Source organism: Pinus tabuliformis, chromosome 8, assembly GCF_031772625.1.
Source record: "Pinus tabuliformis cultivar Carrire ecotype Pingquan chromosome 8, CPIR1, whole genome shotgun sequence".
Classification (NCBI taxonomy): Eukaryota; Viridiplantae; Streptophyta; class Pinopsida; order Pinales; family Pinaceae; genus Pinus; species Pinus tabuliformis.
The window spans coordinates 1584594357-1584618322 of record NC_142294.1 but is presented as its reverse complement, the minus strand read 5'-3'; the positions used below and the strand labels follow the sequence as shown (position 1 = coordinate 1584618322).

Here is a 23966-nt window from a genome sequence, read left to right as displayed (position 1 = left end):
ACCTACCTTGAGTTTAGGAGCACCAACTCCAAGGACACCAATCCTATTGTTTTTAATAAAGAGTGTAAATATAACTTACTTGAAATGCTTCATTGTCTTCACTGTTTAACTTGACTGTCTTCACTAAAGGTCTCACTGTCTTCGCTGTCTTCACTAACTTCACAAGTCCTTAAGTCTTCAATCCAACCCAAAACTTCACACTTTTCTTAGAAAATACGTCAGCAATTCGAGCTTTACTTCAGGTGACTGTTTCTAGACTTATCACCAACCTGCCTCCACGGGACATACCAAGTCTAAGATTCATGAGCTCCTAAATTCAAGCTACAATCGGTTGCTTTCATTCTGAGTCTGAAATGACATTGTCCAGGCCTTCACACAAGTTTGAGCAGCTTCCAGATGACAAGCCTTCAACTACTGATCCGAGTCTTCGACTGATGAGCTTAATGTCTATCCATCATAGATCTGAGTTATAAAAACAAATTGATAAGGCCAGGTCTACTATTCTCCCATAAAATAGAGGCACAAGAGAAACACAGGTAACTATTCTACGTTTGAGCTGAGGTTCCGTTCACAAATCTGAGTCAAAGAATTTGTCACAAGTCTGAATGAAGGGTGCACAGGTCCGAAGTGCACAGGAGACAGTGCGAGGTGTTGTTCTTTGATCAACGTCCTAGCAATAGTGTTCCCTGCCTAATCCGCAAATCTGGTCATCAAGGTAAGCTAATATGAGGAGCTCAACACATTTTTTCTGCTGCTGTCTGAGGTGCTGCTCCTCTCTTAACCTAGTCCGAAGTGCACAGAAAACCTTGATCCGCAATCCTCAATAAAATTAGGAAACAAGAAAAGAAATGCCTTTGCTTGTTCACGAGATGTGAACTTCTGATCTGCTTCCTTAATCTGAATTTTTCCTGAGCTATATTGACGTCAAAGACCTCATATATATACACCTATTCGTCCTCATAACAAACAGTGATGTCCACATGCAAGCCGACATGAGTTATGGAGGTAAGGTCGGCTCAATAACCAGAATTAATTTCCTTATCTTTAAAAGTTCATATCTCTTAAGGATATTTGGAGTTTCGGGGCATGTGATAGGTCATTAGAAAGCTAAAAATATGTCCTTTCAGATGGTCTAGGTCTCCTGATGAAATTCTTTTTCTAAGATAGAGAAAAAATATTATTTCATGTGGCTTATCATTCAATGGTGCAAAACTGGAGGCATGGCAGAATGCTTTTTGTCTTCTTCATGGTTTTGGTTTCTTCATTGATTGTCTTCTTAATCATATCATCATCATATCCCTGCTTTTCATATCCTTGATGTCCTTGCCTTCTTCATCTTTATGTCGTGGCCTTCTTTAATATATTGACATCAATGATAATTATACTAACAGAAAGTGTCGTAGAAATAGCGCAGAGCCTAGGAAGGCTGACACAAAGGCAGCCAGGGCTGACGCAGAGCGCAGAAGACACAGAGGGCCAATAGGTTGACATAGAGGGCCAATAGGCTGATGCAGAGGCAGCAGAGGCTGCACAGAAGGCTATAGAGCTAACGCTGGGCTGTAGAGGTAGCGCTGAGGAATTTTCGTGTGGGCAGATTGAGAGATGGTTAGCTGACGCAGAGCCATAGAGGGTGACGCAATTCTTGAGAGTAGCTTGGAGCATCTTTCGCTATACAACTAATGGAACAGTCGAAATTGTTGTGGGATCAATCATCTGATTGTTGATCAGTCGGAATATTTGTCTCCGAGGAGAGGTACTTCTGCCAAGGAAAATATCTGAAGCGTGAGCCATTTCTGACACCCTAGTTGTATTCAGAAAACTGAATAATAATAAAAACCATCATATCTGCTACACCGGTTTTTCCGCATTGGGTTTTTCCGGGGACGATTGTCCAAAAATAATGGTGTCCCTTGTGTTGTCTCAATTTATTTTAGTTGTTGATCTGTATATGTGTGAAGGTTGCATTTGTGTTTATTTCGGTATTTATATTAATAAATAACTTGTTAATGGAAAGAACAAGTAGGGGATAATAAACCAGATAATGCAGTTGGGATTTTTGATGTGTCAGACTTAGAAATTTACACATTTTCTATTTTCTATTTCTATTTTCCAATGGCATTGCTACTACCTACGTAACACATTTTGATTTTGATGACTTAATGAGAAAATTGTAGTTTCTTGTCCTTCTCCTATTGGATCATTGATGAATCTGTCACAATTGTATTTGTATGCATAATGTTACATTGTACAACTTACAAATTTTATATTTACAATGTAGAATCCAAATATATGTCTGAATTTGTATCATGAATGAGAATTTGTGTAAGAAATATCTATTTAGTATTAACTTTATATATATGTGTGTGTGTGTGTGTGTGTGTGTGTGTCCTACGTGTCCTGGTCTGGGGGATCTACGTGCCCGTGTCAAACACTCAAATTTGTTTGTCCTGCGTGTCCCATGTCCCCATGTCAGGTGACTTAGTATTTCGCCTAATGAACGGTCTAGATTGACTACAAAGTTACAATATTTTACAAGGCAATTTTCTCAAAAATTTCCTTTTGGGGGTAGTGCCCCAAAACCCCTGCCGGGGCGGCTCAAAGGTTGTTGTCGCCCCCCCAGACCCCCTTGCAACAGTAGTGGGGGGGCATGCCCCCCAACAACCCCCTATCAATGACAACTAAGATCCAAACGTGTCCAAAAAAGACCTCTGAATCAAGAAGATAATCAAACTCCACACCCATCATGATGAGAACCGAGATGTTGTAACTTGTGGACCTGTGGTTGATGAAGATTATAACTACTAGATGATTGATGTTATATGTTTTAATCCATGTTTTTATGCTTTTTATAACTAATTCATCATTCTACATGCTTTTGTTGACATATACACATCAAAATATATATAATATATATTATATAAAAAAACGTTCACAAAATCACTCCCAACACTGAAGCTTCTAAAAATTGTCACTCTTGTTCCCGCTTCCCATCTCAGTTCCCACTTCCAAGCAGCCTTGATCCACATACGTGGGTAGGGCCTAGAACTTTGCCCTGGGAGGTTGATGCAACTAAAAGAAAAGGAAAAAACATATTATGGGCACAAAATAAAATAAAAAAAATATATCAAAATGCAAAAGACATTTGAGGAATACACATTAGCATGTGGGCAAAAGCCTAGCATGAGCTCTACCTCATTCATTACGGCCATCACTCAATTCCTAAGCACATGTTTCTCCATTACATAATAAAAGAAACTCATGCATGTCCCAACCCCAATGAGCAATGAAATAACTCATCCTAAAGAGGTAATACAATTGTTACACATATTGGTGGTGGGTAACAGTGCCTTTTTCCGTCGTTCAATTTCCTTGGAAAATCGTGCCCCTTTTTCTGTTGTTTGTGTCACCTTTGTTGTACGATCTACTTGGGAAATCACGCCCTCTCAACTATACGATTTCCTTTGGAAATTTGCTCTCCAAAGGTTGTACAATCTACCCTCTCATCCACTCGATGTGCCTTCAACTCCTATACAAGTTGACCTAATCTTCTCTCCTCCTCTTCTCCAATCTTAAGGAATGCATGCAAAGTGCATTTTTCCCCTTTTTATTCTCTTAATGAATAGAAAGATCTATCCATAAGATCAAGGGTTGAGATTAGATCTTAGCCTCTCTTGATCAATAGTGGAGATGTAATTTCACATTGAGCCCTTCAAAGTCACCCTTTATCTTAACTGACCCTCCTAGTCACTTCAATAACTTAAAGGATGTTGAAGTTGTAATTATGGTTGAATTTAACATATATTTGGCCACTTGATGTACTTGTATTGATTATTGAAAAGCATATTTTAAATGCTAGACTCAAAAGAAAATTTCTTTCGAGTCAATCGCATTGCGACTTTTAAAAGAAGAAAATTTGAATTTTAAATTGTAATTTTTGGCTCCAAAAGTTTTCAAGTCAACCTCCCTCCAAGTCAAGAAGGCTCATGGCAAAGGACACATCCATTTGACCTGGCAGATCACTAAATAAAGGCAGCTCGACCTCATTCCTCCGCCAATTCGCACTTTCCTCAAGAAGACATTTTCTACACATCTCAACAAAGATGAAGAAGGACAAGGAGGATGAAAAGGAAGATTAATTGCATCTCTCTCTCTCTCTCTCTCAAGCTTGCACTTGTGGATAGATTCTCTCTCTTCTAGTTCACAGTTTTTTCTGGGCAGTTCGGTTGTAGCGGGGTGAAATTCTATGAAATTGCAAGTGTCGAAATTCTAGGGCAACTGGCAGCAGCAGGAGGGCCAAAATTTTGGGTCAGATCAGGCAGAGCAAAAATTCTAGATCAGATTGGGAGGCTTGACTTGGAGGGGTTGACCAAGTTTGACCATAGGTCTAGGTGTGTCTCTTTTTGAACAGAAGAATTTCTCTATTGAAAAGGTCATTGGGTTTTTCCCCTTGGTGGGTTTTCCCAAGGTAAATTTTGTCTTCTCTTTGTGCATTATGATCTCTGTTGTTCTACTGTTTTTGTATAATTGAATTCTTGAAGTATAATTGTTAAATGATATGTTGGAATAATTTAAAAGAAGATCAACATAAAAAGTAATTATCAGTGTTTCAAAAATATTGTGCTAGTCTATATTGCATTTAGAAAATCAACAAAAGTAACCATGTAGTTTATGACACATAAACTATAAAACATAAAAGTCACTTTAATAATATAAAGTGTGCCATGGACTTTAAAATATCATGAAATAACCAATAAAAATTCACGACTTTAATGAACTCATAAAGTCACCTTTTAACTTTATAAAATCACTTTATAAGTAAAGAGCCTAGAGAATGAAATATGCTCGATTTCTTCTACATGCTATGCACCTTCAATGCAGAAGTACCTATGAGCTACCAAAAACTAAAAAAGGGAACAATGTATTTTGGTCTAAAGTATGTTGTTGATGGAAAGTTGGTATTGCATGGGTTTACAAATTCTGATTGGAGAAGTAGTGCTAGTAATAGGAGGAGCACTCCTAGGTGTTGCTTCAATTTGGGCTCAGGTATGGTTTACTAGTTCAATGGGAAGTAGGCTCAATGGCACTCAACTCACTAGAAGCAGAGTATATAGCACCCAGATCTGTTAGTTGTGAAGCTAGATTGTATATAGCATCCAGATCTGTTAGTTGTGAAGCCATCTAGCTTCACAAATTATTAACAGAAATATAGATCAAACCTTGAACACTACTATGATTTACTGTGACAATCACAGATATATGGAACTCTATGAGAATCAAATGTTTCTTATTAGTCCAAGGATATAGTGATCAGGTACCACTCCGTCAGAGATAGGATTCAAAAGGAAGCAATGGTTCTTCTGTGCATCCCTACAAATCAGCAGGTTGCAGATAACTTGACTAAGCCTCTTGCAAAGGGGAAGTTTGAGATGTTTAGGGAGAGGCTAGACGGAGTGTGAGTTTTACCTGTGCATATCTTGGATAGTGTTCCAGCTACAACACTTTTCTTCTTCCAACAGAGAAGCATACAGCAGTACAACAGCCCTCTTGCAACAGTTCTGTACAACATTAATGACTGTGCATTAGCATTTAAGGAGGAGAGAGACATAAGGACACACACATGACAAAAGCATGCATAAGGCATCCTTAGTTCCAATCCAGTTTTAGATCCTTAGTTCCAATCCAGTTTTAGATGTGTTTTCTTAGTTAGCAGTTCAATTCTGATTCCAAATTCTGTTTTATTCACAATAGTGTGCACAGCTCGAAGGTGCAGTTTTCTAGGTACTCATGCACCAAGATTCTAGTCTACGTTAAGGGGTGCCAATCTCTAAGAGGATGCATGCCTCAGATCATCCCCAGTGAAAACATACTTATTTGGCTCATTTATTCATGCTAGGCAGGCATACTAGGGTTAGGAGCTAATACATTTAATCAAGGTGGAGTTGTACATGTGTCCAAATTCATTGTACCTTATATTCTTGTTAGTCTATACAGGAGAAACAGGGAGCAGCGCTTTATGGTTCAAGAGTTTGAGTTTGAACTCTAGCATTTAGTTTTTAGTTTTCAGATTTAATAGAAAATCAGTGATAACGTTTGAGTGTTCAGATTTGTGTATTTGATGTTTTAATTATCAGCAGTGTGTGTTTGTAGGTTAAAGTACTCTATAGCAGAAATTTGGATTGGCATTTTCAATTTTAACTGTCTAAGATTTTAGGTTAGTCACTGGAATGCAGAATCTGCTCTCTATGCTCTGATTTTTTTACACTTATTGTGAGACCAGGTAATGGCAATGAGCATTCTCTTCATTATGGGTTTTGTCATTGTGAGTTATTTTGTAGACTGAGCAAAACAATTTCATATTTTGGGTCATCTATTGAGGAAAAGTATTTTAATGCTTCATCCCCCAATATTGCTTGACAAAATCTTTTAGAACTGCAATTTTAGAAATTTCATCCCAGTAACACACTCCATTATCAATGATGAAGAGATGCTATGATGCAAGTAATGTATTGTTCAAAATACATTGGAATGTTTCCTCATTCAAGAATGTAGTAAGGTCAAATTTAGTTGAAAAATGCCCAGAGATTGGCATCTGTTTCTTGTTGAGCAATATGTAAGATGTTTATTCCAACAATGACAATGGTAAACTAGAAGGCTCTAAAAACTGCATCTCCCATTGAATATAAGCATGTACAATGTACAAAAAAATTATGAAAAGAAAATGGAACAACAGCCAAGAAAGTTTTGACAATGCTTAGAAACCTAAGCATCTGACTTGAAAATCTTACAGTTTCTTCTATTGGAACTGTAGTATCCACACGGTGTTGGTAGTAAAGATCAATATAATCCACATCAAGGCGCTTCAGGCTGTCTTCACAAGCTTTGCGTACATACTCTGCTGAGCCTTTAACATGAAAAACACCTTCTATTACAACATTGCCAAACTTAGTGGCCAGCTGAACTTTCTCACGGGGCAAACCTTTCAAGGCCTGTTGACAAAAGAAAATGGCACATATCAACATTGCATGTTATGGTAAATTGCATCTATATTTCGTTGATTTATTGATTAAAACTGCATTAAATAAGTTAAAAGGACAAAATCTAGCATTTATTGCATCTTTATCCCCAAATTAGGATCATGCCTAGACTTAGTTTGTTGGTTTATGCATCTACAACCATTAAAAACTCCAAAAGTTTCCATTTCTCTGACTTACCTCTTAATAGCCTTTGATAATTTATTGAATATATCCTTTAGAGGCTATTTCTTGGCTGCTATATGTTTTTGCATGTTGTAAATCTGCATATTAATAAACCCTAGTTTATAGCAGCACTCTTCTTGGCTATTGGAATTGATGGAAGGTGTGCTTGCTTGTATCTCTTATCAAGGCCATCAAGGCCTTGCCATCACCTTCCTCTATAACCATTAGGCCTTATTTCATCCTTGAGCCCTTACTTATTGAATATCATGTTGGTGATTTTTTCAGAGAAACCTCCCTTGTGGGGATAACATCTACCACTAAACAGTTGGAGAGGGCCCACTGAGGGGATAGTGGTGGCTAATATCTTTGTTGCCATAAGACATAGACTGCCTATTGAGGCTCTACACTAGACCTGCTAGAATTCACAGTACCAACCCCAATGGGTAATGAATTGTTACATCTTAAAAGGGTACTTAATGCATCTATTAAGACTTGTAACTCAAGCTACCCATGCAAAGAAGAATATTATTGAAGAAAAAGATGCCCTCAAGGCATGGTAAATATAGGTTGAGGAAAGGGGTAACTCAGGTCCCACGATTGCTCCCTCTTGACATCATATTACTCAAGGGCATTAATTGCATAGATGGTACACCACAAAGGCGTCTTCCGCATAGTCAAGACTCAAAACCAAAACCATTTCACACTTTGCACCTTATGATTGATGGGTCGGCCTAGGAACTATTTCTCCGCTTCAAGTAGGCAGCATCTAATAGTGCCTATTGATAACCTTGATTATTAAGTGGGGTAAATTGATTATTGTTGAAGAAAGTGTAACTAGGTTCGGTCTTCATATGGACTAAGTAGTTATTAATCTATGTAATGAAGAAACAAAGACAAAATATATTTTGTAATGCTTGCCTCATGGGTTTCATGAAAAAGAAGTTTTATAGGTCAAAGACTACTTCTTGATATCTTTAGGAATTTGTCATATTGTCATAAATATAGTTTAGAGTCATGAAGTATTGTTACACTTGAAAAAGGGAAATTCATTGAAGTAATTATATGCTCTGAGACCTTGTCAAGAAACTCCATAAAGTAGGCTCAAATATGATCAAACTATCCCTTGATGAAGTCGGCCTACCCACAGAAGATAAGTCGGCCTAGAAGAGGAAGACAGTCCATATATATAAAGATGGAACTACGTCCTCATTTGGATATCGGATTCGGTCAAGCTCTGAGATCAAGTGCGAAGAAGAAGTCAACGTTCCAGTGCATTAATAAAAGACAACTCAACGAAGAACAAAAGGAAATATAACGCAGTAATTTGAGAATTATGCTTTGGGTCTGTACCTACCTCACATCACTGAGATAGACCGAGGTTCACTTCAGGAAAGAGACAGTCACAAAGTCTGATATCTAGTGGTCACGAAGTCTGTTATCTAGTGTTGGAAAGAATTGCGAACAAGGAGAGACACGAAGTCTGTTATCTAGTGTTGGAAAGAATTGCAAACAAGAAGAAACCATACCACAAAAGTAAGGGACTGCGAAGTACGAAAAGGAGAGACAACATTAGTCTTTGTCTTGATCTAGAAGAGACCGAAACATATACAACGAAAAGGAAAGTTTTCCATAGTAAAGACAAGAACTTGACCTGGTGTATCAAGTGTGCACAAAAGAGATCGAAAATGGAGTCTTCAGAAGACTAAGTTTAAATATAAGGAAGACTAGAAAGAAGCCTACTATAAAAGGCTATTAGACTTGGGACCGAGTTTCCCTAGTTTTGGTGCTGTTGTGGCACAGAATGTCTAGGCACCATGACAATGACTCAGATCGAGGGTTGTCACCCTGATCCTCAATCTCTCTGTTTAAGTTCTCTCCCTATAGGGGGGGTAGACCCTATGGAAAAATGGAATGAAGAAGAACTAGTTGGGAACTAGCCAGTTCGGGAGACATAGTGAAGCGATCAAGTACTTGATTAAGATTTAGCAAGACTTATAGGATTTGATTAGATTTTAAACGATTGATACCAGTGCCTTATGGAGTCAACGATCTTGCTAGGGAAATTAAGACCAAGTAATCGATTAGCAATTGTTGCTTAGATGAATGATTATTTTATATGAAATGCAGATCCTAAAACTAATCTGAGATGCAAGAATCTTGGTTAATTTTAGTTAAATGCCTATTTAAATGTGAACCCTTCAATCCTTTCTGTGTTGAGCCTGATTTCATAGTAATTGGCAAAGAGAAGATCAGGAGAAGCACACTAAGGTGTGATTAACGATACCTCTCCTGAAATTCTAACATATCCGGTGCCTCCAACGTTGTAGAGAATTGTGGCTCTGACGACTGCAAGGTCACCGTTTTAAGTACTATTAAAACAGACTTCTCAAGAAAAGACAAATGGAGATCTATCTGTCTATCAACCAAGCTTATGCTTGGAAGTAAATTTTATCTATGCAAAGTTAACTTATATGCAAATGCACTAGAAGATCAGGTGAAATTAGACTTGAGAATGGAAAAACACTTATGTCGCAAAAGCCCTCAATTACCCAAATGAAATGCTTGTCTTTTTTTAGATGAAGACTTAGAAAATAAACTCTTGAAGATACTATAGTTAAAACACTAGCTTATTTCAAATCTTCTTGATACAATTTAGTTCAAAGACAACAAAAACAACTTTGCAATTCAATATCAATGTCTACAGATACTCAAAAAAATACTTAGTTTATGAACAAAGGATATGCATTTTATCACAATTCCATGATAGACTATTTAATTTTCATAAATTAATTTTTAGGAAAGCAGTGAGAAAAACGTTATGACAGCAGCAATATGACAATGAAAACAGTAAGTTATCAATGAATCTTTATGCCAAAAATTTACGAAAATTTTTCCAAACTTGCCCACATGAATTATCAAAAAAATTTAGCCTATTATGATGTGATTTCCATAATTATATCAGATCTGATATACTTATTACAGTCATCAATTAAAACATGAAATAAGCCTAATGATGAATACCAAACTCAAGAAATTAATTCCTTAATGTATTAGACAACTTAGGAACTGATTTTAGGCTAACCCAAATGAAATTTTGCCATTGTTATATTTCAAACTTCAAAAACATAATTATTCAGAGATAACAATCACCCAAAATGTAAATTTAAGCCAAATTCTTGATACACATCACATATAAATGACTTATTAATGTAATTAGCAATTTTTTAGTTAATTTCAAACCACTTAGATGTGTTTTTCACCACTTTTAGAAAGGTATATGACTGTTGTAGCAAACAGTGAGGAAAAACACGGTTTAGATATCAAAACCTTAGGCCCTAGGCCTTGAAGATCATTTACCCCAAGTTGCCAAAAAAAATTCAATACCTAAAACACAAATTTTTACCACATTTTCTGCAAAAACCCACCAATGATTAGCTTCAGAAAATCAAATATTCAAATCAGAAATGGAGCAAGGAAATCTAGGGCCAATGAAAGCTAGCACTAGGCCCAATAGAACTACCGTTGGGCTAAGAGACGGCAGATCTGGGCTTCGGAACCCCAAAACTTGAAACCCTTGTTCTGAAAAAAAATTATTTTGCTTCAGATCTTCAGGTTTATTGCAAAATCTTTAATGGTTGGCCTTGTAAAAATATTTGGGATAAGATATTGCCCTCCAGGGCCTATATCTATCTCAAAACCCCCAAATTTGCTTGAAAAAACTAAGATCTAAAGATTTACTTGGTTGATTTCTTAGATCTAGTCCTGCAAACAATCTTTGGACCCAGATCTTGCCCTCAAGGTCTAGATCTAGCTCAGATCTGAAAATTTATTTGGCTGATTTCTCAGATCTATTCCTGCAAACAATTTTTGAGCCCAGATCTTGCCCTCCAGGGTCTAGATCTAGCTTAGATCTGAAGATTTTCTTGTCTGATTTCTCAGATCTATTTCTGCACAAGTGAAAAGAGAAAAACCCAATACCCAATATGTACAAAAATAGAGAAAATCCCAAAAACCCAAGTGTTAAAATTCAAGATCTATTTCTGCATAAGTGAAAAGAGAAAAACCCAATACCCAATATGTACAAAAATAGAGAAAATCCCAAAAACCCAAGTGTTAAAATTCAAAATTATGTTACAAAATTTCAGATCTACACAAGTAAATAACAGATCTATACAAATAGTTTACAGATCTATCAAATATGAGTATGAGTCCAACTCTTCTCCCAGATCTGATAATCTAAGACTCTCAATAGCCAAATCTATCAAAATTTCCACAAAATATTTAAAAGATTTTGAAATTTTAGAAAGGTACTAGCCCAAAAACACCCTGCAGGAAAATATTATGGTTAGATAAATCCTGAGGCTTATATGAAGTAGGCTCTTCAGAAAATATGTGTTGAGAGTTGGCTGGTCCAACCGAGAACTATCCCCAAACACTCAATGAGAACCTGAGAGATCTTCTGCAAACACTAGATCAACCATCAAATCAAGTAGAGAAATATAACAACAATAAAATTCTAAAGAAATAGAGAGACCTGCTACTTCAATCAATATTAAAAATGTTACCTTAGATCCAACAAACTGAATAAGATACCTGTATTCAGATTATTCTAAGAGAGCTATTGGTTGATAGTTTTCAAATAATATTAAACAGAAATTAAAACAATGTTACCATAAATTCATGAAGAGAAACACTACAGCACATTGAAACCCCAAAGACTTTTGCATTAATTCAAAAAACTATACAAGAGAATTTGAGAGCTTAGTACACGATCCAGAGATCGGATGATCCTGATTGACAAAATGACCCCCTATTTAAAGATAAATCCTTCAACAGCTAGTTCGAGTGATCCACGTCAAAGCAATCTCGACTGTTGATGAAGGTCAAAATTTCTTTTAATCTCATCCATCGAAATTTTAAATTATTGAGGAAATTCGAAGTTTTCAATTAAATGTATTTTAATTAATTCAAAAATTAAATTTTTGAATTAATATCCTTAAAATTTTGACTTTGACTTAACCCCAGGGACCAAGGGCTTAAAATTTAGCAAAGTAATTAATTTACCTTAGTCTTTGGACCTCCTAAAATTTAATTTTTTAAGGACCAATGAATTTTGCCTTCGGAGAATTTAAATTTACCTAGGACTTAGAATTAATTAAATTTTTGGCTTAGGATTTTAATTAATTTTTGCCAGAAAATTTAATTAATAAACCTATGAGGGAATAAATTACTTTTCCAACCCTCGGGACACTTTACATCATGTTTTTCACATTTTTACATCACAAGGGGGAAACACCATCACTACCCAGTTTTGCGACACAAATATAATCTAGCAGATCAAGCAATTTATAATAAAATAACCTAATCAAATTGTTAGGATTATTCCCAAATCACTTTTACATAAACTCAATCTAGAACACTAGGACTCCCCTAAGATCCCAATGACAAAATCCACTCCGGCTTTGGGGTAAGGTTGAAGGAAAACTCTGCCGACCATTCGAGAATGGATCGGTGAGACAAAAACCTCCCGGAATGTAGATCGTCACCAGAAAAATAGGTTTACTTAGGCAATTACATACACGACACGGATCTGTTGGAATTATTTACAATTTACACATGTAGAAAGGGTTTACGATATAACATGATGATCAGGCTGATGATGATAGTTGAACGGCACGGACACGTCGATCAGGCACTAACCCTTTTGTGAAAAAAGGGGGTGTACTACTATGGGTCGTTGACATGTAGTGGTCAACAGGGGCAAAACAGTGCAGAAAGGAAGAAACATAAGGTGACCAAAAGGAGCAAGTGACAAGGCCTTAGAAGCATGATAAAGTCAAGGGTCTAGTGTTTGGAATTTGTCAATCAAGGTTTCAATAAGAGAAATTCAAATAAGGGTTTTCCTCTCTAGGAGAGAGAGGTATTTCCCTGGCGAAGAGCCAACATCTTGTGTTCTTGTCTCTTGTGTTTTTGGTAACTGAGAACATACAATAATAATAAGAAGACGAAGATTGTGTTAACAAGAAAAGTAAAAGTGCTTCACAAATTGTTATCATTGCTAGAAGAATCTGATCATAACTCATGCCCTAGATTCTTCAACATGGAATCAAAGTTAAGGTTCAGAAGTCAAAGGAAAGGCATCAAAGAGACATACAAGGATCAATCTTCAAGTGTATCAAAGCAAGTTGAAGGGTTTTGTCAAGATTGAAGGATCAAGTCTACAACAAGCAGTCTATAACAGCAAGAACTTGTGTCTCCACAACCATCATCAAAAGGCCACCAAGAACCTCATCAAGATGTTTACAAAGAAAGGTAACTCAAAGGATCTCAAAATCAAAGATCACCTCATATTGGAACAAGTTGAAACCCTAGCAGCAATCCTGATCTACTCTACTAAAGAAGGAAAAGCATATTGAAGAAGAAAAAGTATTGTCATCACCTTCTAGGTTATAAAAGAAAGGATCATTTCCTTGCCCTAGAAGAAGATCATCCAAGGGAAGCAACAAATCATCTTCATCAAAAGGGAGCAACCTTTTCCATTGAATAAAGGCTTTCCATCGAAGAGAAGATCATCCAAGAGGAAACTCCAATACATCTTCTCCAACCAGCATCAAAGTGATCAAGTAGAAGAGTTCCTCTTAACTTTTCAAGTAAGTATCTTTCATTTTTGTAATCAAGTTTGGTTAAATGACTTCATGACTGCAAGGAGATCTATGAATTCAATGGGTCATCAAAGGTCCTTGCATGAAATGAGGAGGATTGTCATAATCCTCATATATAAAAGAATTCAGTAAACATATCAAGGAAAAAGGTCTTCTTTGAATTCATGGGAAGGAACTCTTAAGGTTCTCTCATCCCCATGTACTAAGAAACAAGACATCAAAGAGATATATGAAATGTTAGAGGATACATTCTTTGAAAAATGCAGTATAGAAGGTCACATCACTTGGACCTGATCTACACAAAATGAAGGTATGAAAGAAAGAAAGAATATCTTCATGAGATCTCAATTGAGAGACCTAGGAAAGATGATAAAAAGATAATCATCAAGGTAAAAAATATCCATGAACAAAGAAGGTTACCTCATTCAACATATTGTGGTATCTATGTTAGATAGAAGGCAAAAATGTTGAAGGACACAATTATGTGCAGAAAGGAAAGGAAATGACATAATAGTATAAGATTAAGGAAAAGACATAATAGTATAAGATTTAATGCGATGGAAAGAATATGGAAACAAGTTCATATCGCTGGAAAGATGGAGGAAGCTGAAGAAAAGGGCCAAGGAAAGAGGGAGCAATAGATCTCCACTACGATTAAGATGGCCTCCCTCACAAAAGGATATTATCATAAACTCCTCAATCTTTTGTTAAAGATATGACCATGATATTAAGATGCATCGTGGCATCATTAGAAGCAAGAGCTTGTGACATCACCATGGGAATCATGAAGGACAAAATCCATGACAGACAAAACATGAAGGATATAGCTCTTGGGAACCTCAGTGGACATTGAAGGAAAGGAACAAGTCATCTAGGACAAGGCTCATCATACAACAAGTCAAAAAGGAAACATTTGCCAGTTGGGGATATACAAGATCCTCAAAAATTCTCTGATGGATTCCTCATCGTAGGGTTCACTAATCTAAAGAGGAACAAGTGTTTCAACGGGAACTCCAACTTATGGAATCCATGAGATGATGATGTGATGACATGAAGCAGATCAAGGGATTGAAGATATTTTCAATCAAGGAAGCTGCTAGAAGAAGCCTCGATGACCTGAAGGTAAAATAAGGTATGTATGCTTGTGTTTAATATTATAATGTCATGTCATATGGTTGCAAGTAACATGGATTATTGCTTCTATCTTGAGAAGCACGATCAAGAGAAAAAGATCTCCTCCTCTGAAAGGATACAAGAAAGCATAAGTCACACTAGATGAAATCAACACAATATGTCCTCATATGAAGTATGAGGTGGTTGAATACAATTTAGAAACTCTGATTGAAAGCTCCTGGGAATGGAATGTGTGAAAGCTCCTGGGAATGGAATGTGTGAGAAGGAAGAGATCGTGAGATATGCAACCATGTGAAGGCAATCAACAGCCAAAAAACCAAGAAAGTTTGACTAGGAAATCTCCTAGAAAGATATGAAGACTCTGATGAAAGTCTGAAAAAAAAGATGAAGACCCTTGACAATAGATATCTTTGGGAGACGTGTCAATATGTGTGCAGGAGATGTGTCAATATGTGTGCAGAATGTTGATACCTACAAGAAGATGTCATGATGAAGAGCCATCTCGTAAAGTATGATTTGATTTAATATGATGTTTTGATTTCTTGAATAATATCTAGATAATGCAGGGCTACTCGAACAAGAGTTGTAAATACGAGTACAACTAGAATTCATGTGGTGGATGAAAGAAGCATGAGGAGAAAGAAGTACTCATATAATGAAGGTTCCATATATGAAGAAGGCCACTTTCCATGAAGAAAGGAATGACATTATGAACTAAGGAGGAAAGTGATCGATGGTTGCTTCCCTACAAGGAAGAAGCTCAACTGATTTTCATGACATGAAGGAGAGAAGTTGATCAAGCAGCTGAAGGACCCACGAAGAAGTTGTTGAGGTCTAGAAAAGTCCCTAGCTAAGAGAGAGCTCTAACAAGTCCCTGATCAAGAGTGAGCTTGGATTGGATCACCCCTGATTAAAAGGGATTGACAGTTGTGTTTTTCTATTTCATGTGTCATGCACTAGACTGGGACTAACAGCCGTAAGTCTAGGTGAAGGCCATGAAGAGAAATGTAAACACGTGATATCCTCCCTAGTTGAGAGGGAGAGATAGACACAACATTCTTGTCTTCACTTTGGAAAAAAGAATGGAGGATTGGGTAATCATCTAGCATCCGATGCTCTTTGAGGATGTGTAGGGCATCCAAAACAAGAGTAGGCAAGAGGACCGATATTCTTTGAGGGCTAGGAACCCAAGATAAGAATAGTCCTAGAAGGTCATACTCGGTGAACACCAGGGTGGGTATGTACCTTGAGAGACAACGATGAAGGTGTCTATAGTCATTGGTCTCGCCAACATTGTCCTCTGATCTAATGAGAGATAGAGCTGTCAGTCAAGGCCTTGTTGTGAAAACAATGTTGGTTACTATGATGCTATAACAGATGGATTACCAATTCGATTTATCTTATGTGAATTCCTCAAATTGAAAATGTCCAAACACCTTGTAATAATGTATGAATACCTCCCTAGTTAAGAGGGAGTGTTGAAGAAAGTGTAACTAGGTTCGGTCTTCATATGGACTAAGTAATTATTAATCTATGTAATGAAGAGACAAAGACAAAATATATTTTGTAATGCTTGCCTCATGGGTTTCATGAGCAAGAAGTTTTATAGGTCAAAGACTTCTTCTTGATGTCTTTAGGGATTTGTCATATTGTCATAAATATAGTTTAGAGTCATGAAGTATTGTTACACTTGAAAAAGGGAAATTTATTGAAGTAATTATATGCTCTGAGACCTTGTCAAGAAACTCCATAAAGTCGGCTCAAATATGATCAAACTATCCCTTGATGAAGTCGGCCTACCCACAGAAGATAAGTCGGCCTAGAAGAGGAAGACAGTCCATATATATAAAGGTGGAACTACGTCCTCATTTGGATATCGGATTCGGTCAAGCTCTGAGATCAAGTGCGAAGAAGAAGTCAATGTTCCAGCACATTAATAAAAGACAACTCAGCGAAGAACAAAAGGAAATATAACACAGTGATTTGAGAATTATGCTTTGGGTCTGTACCTATCTCACATCATTGAGATAGACCAAGGTTCACTTCAGGAAAGAGACAATCATGAAGTCTGATATCTAGTGGTCACGAATTCTGTCATCTATTGTTGGAAAGAATTGCAAACAAGGAGAGACACAAAGTCTGTTATCTAGTGCTGGAAAGAATTGTGAACAAGAAGAAACCATATCACAAAAGTAAGGGACTGTGAAGTACGAAAGGAGAGACAACATTAGTCTCTATCTTGATCTAGAAGAGACTGAAACGTATACAACGAAAAGGTAATTTTTCCACAGTAAAGACAAGAACTTGACCTGGTGTATCAAGTGTGCACAATAGAGATAAAAAATGGAGTCTTCAAAAGACTGAGTTTAAATATTAGGAAGACTGGAAAGAAGCCTACTATAAAAGGCTATTAGACTTGGGACCGAGTTTCCCTAGTTCTAGTGCAAAGCAGTGCAGAAAGGAAGAAACATAAGGTGACTAAAAGGAGCAAGTGACAAGGTCTTGGAAGCATGATAAAGTCAAGGGTCTAGTGTTTGGAATTTGTCAATCAAGGTTTCAATAAGAGAAATTCAAAGAAGGGTTTTCCTCTCTAGGAGAGAGAGGTTTTGCCCTGGCGAAGAGCCAACATCTTGTGTTCTTGTCTCTTGTGTTTTTGGTAACTGTTTGATGAAGTAAGAGAACATACAATAATAATAAGAAGAAGAAGATCGTGTTAACAAGAAAAGCAAAAGTACTTCACAAATTGTTATCATTGCTAAAAGAATTTGATCATAACTCAAATGCCCTAGATTCTTCAACACTTACAAGTCTTATGTTGGAAATAGTGTTTTTAAAACCAGAACCGGTGACCAGACCGGTCCACCTAATGAACCGGTCTAACCAGGACTGGTTTGGTCTAAACAAACCGGTTTTAGGAAAATACATTCAATTATTATTTTTTAATGAAACAAAACTATTTCTAAGATTTAAAACCATGATTCCAAGCCAATAGAGACAAAATATGCAAAGTTTGTTCATTTATGTACCATGTAAAGGTGAATATATCAAAATGGCACTGAGTGCAATACATATCATCGACAAAATAGCAAAATACATAAGAAATGAGAATCTAAATGGCCTAGAAAATTATGGGGGAGTTAAAGTGAAGTCCCAAGGTGATGTGGACTCCTAAAATCAAGGAAAAGACATGTGCTCAAATAAAATAAAATTTCTGGCATTAAATGAAAAAGCTACCTAGAAATTAGAATTTGTGAAGTTAATGCACATTTAAGAGGATTTGGAAGAATATTTGGTGGAGATTTTTGTGGGAAATTGTCCCCACATGGGTTACCACCCATATACACTTTTCATTCCACCATAAAATTTGAATTTGGCACATAAGGGAAGAAGAAAATGATGTCCACTTGCCAGAATTCGATTTTTACACTTGGCATTGGAGCTCCATTCAACAAATTCGAATTTCTCTTTGGGATTGTCACCTCATGCCACTTGTTTAATCACTTCTACATTGGGATTGGTTCCAATGCCATTTGTCATTGTCATTCTTCATTGGGATTTGCTCCCAACTCTCAATATAATAGAGCCATGGGCTCTCACATTGATAAGATTGTTACTAGCTATTGTATTTGTGGAAGCACTGCTGCCTTGTAAACTTTCATAAATATCAATAAAGACTTTTGGGTTTCATTGATGAGGTGTTCCTCCTTTTTGAATGTGATGAATTGTTGAGCATTGGTATAATTTCTTTTACTCATGTTTTGATCTAATTTCTTTCCATATGCTCTTGTAGATTTGTTAATGTAGAGCTATCTTGCATTGACATCTGATTTAGAAATATGTTCTAGGTATAGAATGCTTTAGTTGGTTTTAAATAAATCTCTAGAGTTTCTTATCATTGTTTATTGCTAAATCTATATGGAACTAATTATTGATTGAAGTTTTCTAGAGGGAACATCTTGTTGGGATTACAGAATCAAGCGCGAGGGGAAGTCTTTGGAGAGACCAACCCACTCTTGATACATTCTTAAAGGAGCTCTCATTTGTTCTTTGAACCTTCATAGTCTTATCTTACAAAGTGGTTTTGCAGGGATTCCGGCACATAGCTTGTACACAAGCCGAGAACTTCTAAATTCAAATCTCTTTTAAAAGAACATTGTACTTCATTTCTCTCATTTGCTATCTAAAAGCTTGAAGATGGCTAAGCAAAGACGAAAGTTTACTCTCACTCTTTAACTTAGCCTTTTGTAAATTATAATTGTACATATACATTTTATCTTGCTGATTTTTCTATTAATACTTAAACTTATTTTGCAGCCATTGTTTGAATTTTTTGTTAACCCTTGTGTGGCAGATTTTGAAGAGCAACTTCCCGCAACATCTAACAAGTGTTTGTAGGACCTTTGGCAAGTGTTGGGGGTTCGATTTCCAAGGATGTCCTGAGTCCTTTTGAGGCTTATTTTGGCCAAGTCGAGTTCACTAAAGAGCTACCCATTTTCCTCTCTAAGCCGTGGGCATTTAGAGGAAACTCACACCTTGTTTCCCTTGAATAAGTTTTGTGAGATCTTGTCACTACTTTATGAAGAAAAGAGGTCTACTGTTCAAGTTTCAAGCAATTATTGTGAGGACTCTCCTTGAAGTATAGTTGAGAACTTTGAAGGGCCCTCTTCTCATTGTAATATTAATAAAAGATCTAACTTGCTTGTGGGAGCTTGAGATTTCTCCCATGGTATCCTATCTCCCAATTTAGAGAGAAGCTTCTCTTGGGTGGATTGACATTTGCATGGTTTAAGCTTTCATACTTCATTCACTTACATGCATGCTTTAATTGGGAATTAACACAACCTCACTATCACATTTCATTAAGTTAAAGTTCGTTACAATTTCATTTGAGCTTTGCATTTTATTTCTCATTGTTGCTTGGAGCTACAAGCTTACACTTTACTTTGGGCAATTCATCCTTTACATGCAAGCATTTTATATTCTTAACAAACTTTGATTCGTTTCATTTACCTCGGTAAATCGTTTCATTAGCACTTGAATACATGCTTCAATTGTATTCTACATCGTTATCTTGGATATTGGAGCAATTTATTGTCATCATCTATTTGAAACAAATTTACTTTCAAGCAAATTACTTGTATCATTTTAATTCATTGATGAAACACATGCAACACTTGTAAGCTAATTTTATTCCTCCAATTAAAGTTATAATTGCAACTTATATTGAACACTATTTCATTTTCAAGCATTGCAAATCAATTTCTTTGAAGCATTTGCATGTATTATTATTTTAATTTGGGGAATTAACACAATTTGCATTTCATCTAGGCATTTTAGTGTAGGAAGGCCCCAAACCTCATTAAAATTTTACCTCCAACATAAGTTGGTTGAAGTAGAAATCTTAGGGATCCTATACTCCTCTATTGACTCCTCACTGTGAGATCCATATCATTGGGTGAGGGTAAGGTTTGAGGAATGAAGACTTAAATTGTAATCTTGTTGTAGAGCTAATTAATAAAATTAACCAAGAGCACTTTCCATTACATTTACTTTACTTGTCTCTTGATGGTTTGAGTTTTCATATGCAAAGTCTATTCCAAAAGCAAGTATTGTAATCATTTCAAACAAGTGTTTTCTTTTCATGTTTCAAGTCTAATTGCATATTGATGTCTTGGTTTAGCACTTCCTTTCTTTTACATTTCCAAGTTAATTACTAATTTTTGGGTTTTGGCAAGACATGTTTCACATGTTTTGATTTATAAAGTTGATTATCTCAAAAGCATTTTGTATCTTACATATCTTGTGCTAACAATTCTTATTTATATTTCAGGGTTACTTTGTTTTCTCTTTTGAGAGCATTGCATTTTACTTTGAGCAAATATATCTTTAAATTGTCGAGCAAATTCCTTATAAGGCACTGGTTTTATGGTTTTTAATCATATTAATGATTGGCATTGTTATTTCCAATTGTTCACTTCATATTTTCCCATAATTCCTTAGAAGTAATCCATTTTCACTATAACAATCTTCTAGAAACTCACATCATTTAACTTAACTTTTCATTAGGGACCACCCCCCTTAACTAACCTAGGAGATAGCTCAAACAGAGAGAGTCGGGATTAGTGTGACAGCCCCTTCTCTGAGTTCCCTGCCACCAACCACACCTTGTGGGGCTGAAGGTTTTTTCTCATTAACTTGTAGGTAGGTGTAGGCGGCAGGGTCAACATCTTTGGCGCCGCTGCCGGGGACAAGCTTTCTTGTATCTGGAAAATCGACTAACCTTTTGGTTTTAGCATTTTTGAACTTTAGATTTAGAATCTTGCTCAAGTGGCGACTCCACTCAATCCAAATTTTGCAAGAGTCTCTACTAGGAGAAATTCAAGTGATCTAGTTAGCCCCTCTCCTGATCCTGAAAGGGTTTTTAGAGAGAGGTTGAATAGACTTTCTCATAGTAGAGATTTTGCTAGTCTTGGGCAAGAGGCTATTTTTGATATTCATTTGCTTTTTCAAGAACAAGTAGAGCCTAGCATCATGAATGATCTTTTTGCTCCTTTTGACTTCACTAACATAAATGGCTATCCTCATAGTATCCTTGACAAGGCTATTGAAAAGCTGTCTTCCTTTCAAGGTAACAATGCCATTAGTGCTACATCACATGTGAAAAACTTTAATGTTTGTACTTTAAATGGTGTAACACTGCTAATTATGAGGATGTGAAGATGAGGCTTTTTGTTTTATCCAGTGTTGCGGGGGAGCGCCCCCCCCCCCCTTCGAACCCGCTCCCGAAGCGCGCTCCGGGCGGGAGCGGCTCGGGAGCGGGTCGGGAGCGCGCTCCCAAAATCGCTCCCGGACGGGAGCGATTTTCGGGAGCGCGCTCCCTTAAAAAAATTTACGCTCCCTGCTCTGATAGGGAGCGTTTCAGGGAGCGATCGCTCCCGAGCTCCCGGAGCGTTTTTTAATGCCCGGGAGCGATCGCTCCCCGATCGCTCCCTAATCGCTCCCGGGCATTAAAAAACGCTCCGGGAGCGATTTTTAACCGGCCGGGAGCGGTTCGGCGGAAAAAAATTCCGCCGGACCCGAAAAATTAAAAAAATTTAGCTAATTTTTTTTGTTTTATAAGCCCAATGGGCCAAAAACTTGTCATTACAACTTTGTTGAGCAAGTGATTGAGAGCTTGAGCAAGAGATTGAGAGCTGGAGCAAGAGCTGAGGAGCAAGGAGCCAGAGCTGAGGAGCGAGGAGCAAGTGCCAAGGAGCGAGGAGCAAGCTTGCAGAGGTATGTAACTTAATCATTTAGTTAGTTTAGCTGGTTAGGTAGTTAATTTGGTTAGTTTCATTTACCTGTTTGAGTTTAAAGATCATTAATTTAAATTAAATTAATAAATTAAATGAATTAATCCCAATAAACTAAATTAATTTGCAGATTCAAGACTCAAACCCTACAAACATCAAACACGATGGACCTGAGCATTTTTATTGGCATTTTCCTCTTCCTGGTCCCCTTTCTGGTTATTATGGTGGTGGAGAGTAGGAAACGGAGGGGGCCTGACCCTGAAGAGGTGGATGAAGAAGCCGGAGGAAGTCAAATAGATGAAAACCCCAGTGAGGAGGATGTGGAGGGTGAACATGAGGGTGAAAAAACTAAACAAGACCAAACTCCATTGTGGAAATATGTTCAGAGGCCTGAAACAGGGAGAGGGGGTGGAACCACTAAATTTCATTGCCCCCATTGCAACACTGATTTCACAGGCTCATACACCCGTTTGAGAAGACACCTTTGCGGGAAAAGGGCATGGGATGGAGAGAAACAAATAGGAATCAGAACTTGCAACGGGGTGTCAACAGTTGATAGAGCCAAATACATAAAGGAAGAGGAGGACGCCCAATACAAAACAAAAAGATCAAGGGGTTTCTTTGAACCAAGCTCACAAAGAACTCCTTCAGCATCCTCCCAAGGCAGTGGATATGGACATGGAGGCTCAGGGTCATCATCTTTACGCCGTAGAAGCATATCAGATTTCCTTGATGAGGGGTGTAGGAATGATGTGGATTCAAAAATTTACAGGTTCCTCTATGCAAATGGGATACCATTCAATGTTCTACGCTCACCTTATTGGCACGAAATGGTTTCTGCCATAAATGATGCCCCTAAAGGATACAAGAGCCCTGGGTATGACAAGGCAAGAACAGTTGGCCTTGATCATGAAAAAGCAAAAATATCACATTCTTTGAATAAAATGACAAGTTCTTGGACTGACAATGGGGTGTCCATTGTATCTGATGGATGGACAAATGTAAAAGGCAAGCCATTGATAAGTGTTCTTGCTGTGTCCCGAAGTGGTCCCATTTTTCTAGCTGCACATGATTACTCAGACAAGTTCAAGACCGCTATCAACATTGCAGAAGCATTGCTTGAAACAATTGAGCGTATTGGCCCATACAATGTCATCCAAGTCATCACTGATAATGCTCCTAATTGTAAGGCAGCGGGAGCAATTATTGAGGATAGATACCCGAACATATTTTGGTCTGGATGTTTGGTTCACACATTGAACCTTCTGTTGCATGATATTGTCAAAAACAAAAATGAACAATACCAATGGATTGGGGATTTGTACAAGAGAGGAAAAAAAATGATAAAATTTATTACAAATCATAGCAATACCCATGGCCTTTTCCGCAGTCACTCGAGATTGGAGTTGCTGAAGATTGCGAGGACTAGATTTGGTAGCTATTACCTCACCTTCAGGCGCCTTTTGAAGGTAAGAGAGGGTTTAGCTAGCATGGTATCAAGTCCAAATTGGCAGGTGTTAAAGGAAAGGGCTACAAATGTAGCTGACATTGCAGGTTTTGATACGGTGGAGGAGGCCGCTCTTGATGGGCAGTTTTGGACAGCTGTGAGACAGGTATTGGATTTCACCAAGCCAATTTATAACATGATTCGGTTTGCAGATACAGACAAACCGGTGATTGGC

General features: G+C 37.2%; 1 protein-coding gene across 1 annotated transcript in view; it reads right to left on the bottom strand.

The window, feature by feature from the left end:
• The window catches only part of LOC149242110 (putative aldo-keto reductase 1), a 294759-nt gene that overhangs the window by 147665 nt on the left and 123128 nt on the right, over positions 1-23966 (bottom strand). The window contains exons 3-4 of the mRNA XM_089374180.1: positions 6786-6986; positions 5464-5555 (exon numbers count right to left, since the gene is read on the bottom strand). Coding sequence (XP_089230306.1) covers positions 5464-5555; positions 6786-6986 — 293 coding nt within the window. The remainder of the gene's footprint in view (positions 1-5463; positions 5556-6785; positions 6987-23966) is intronic.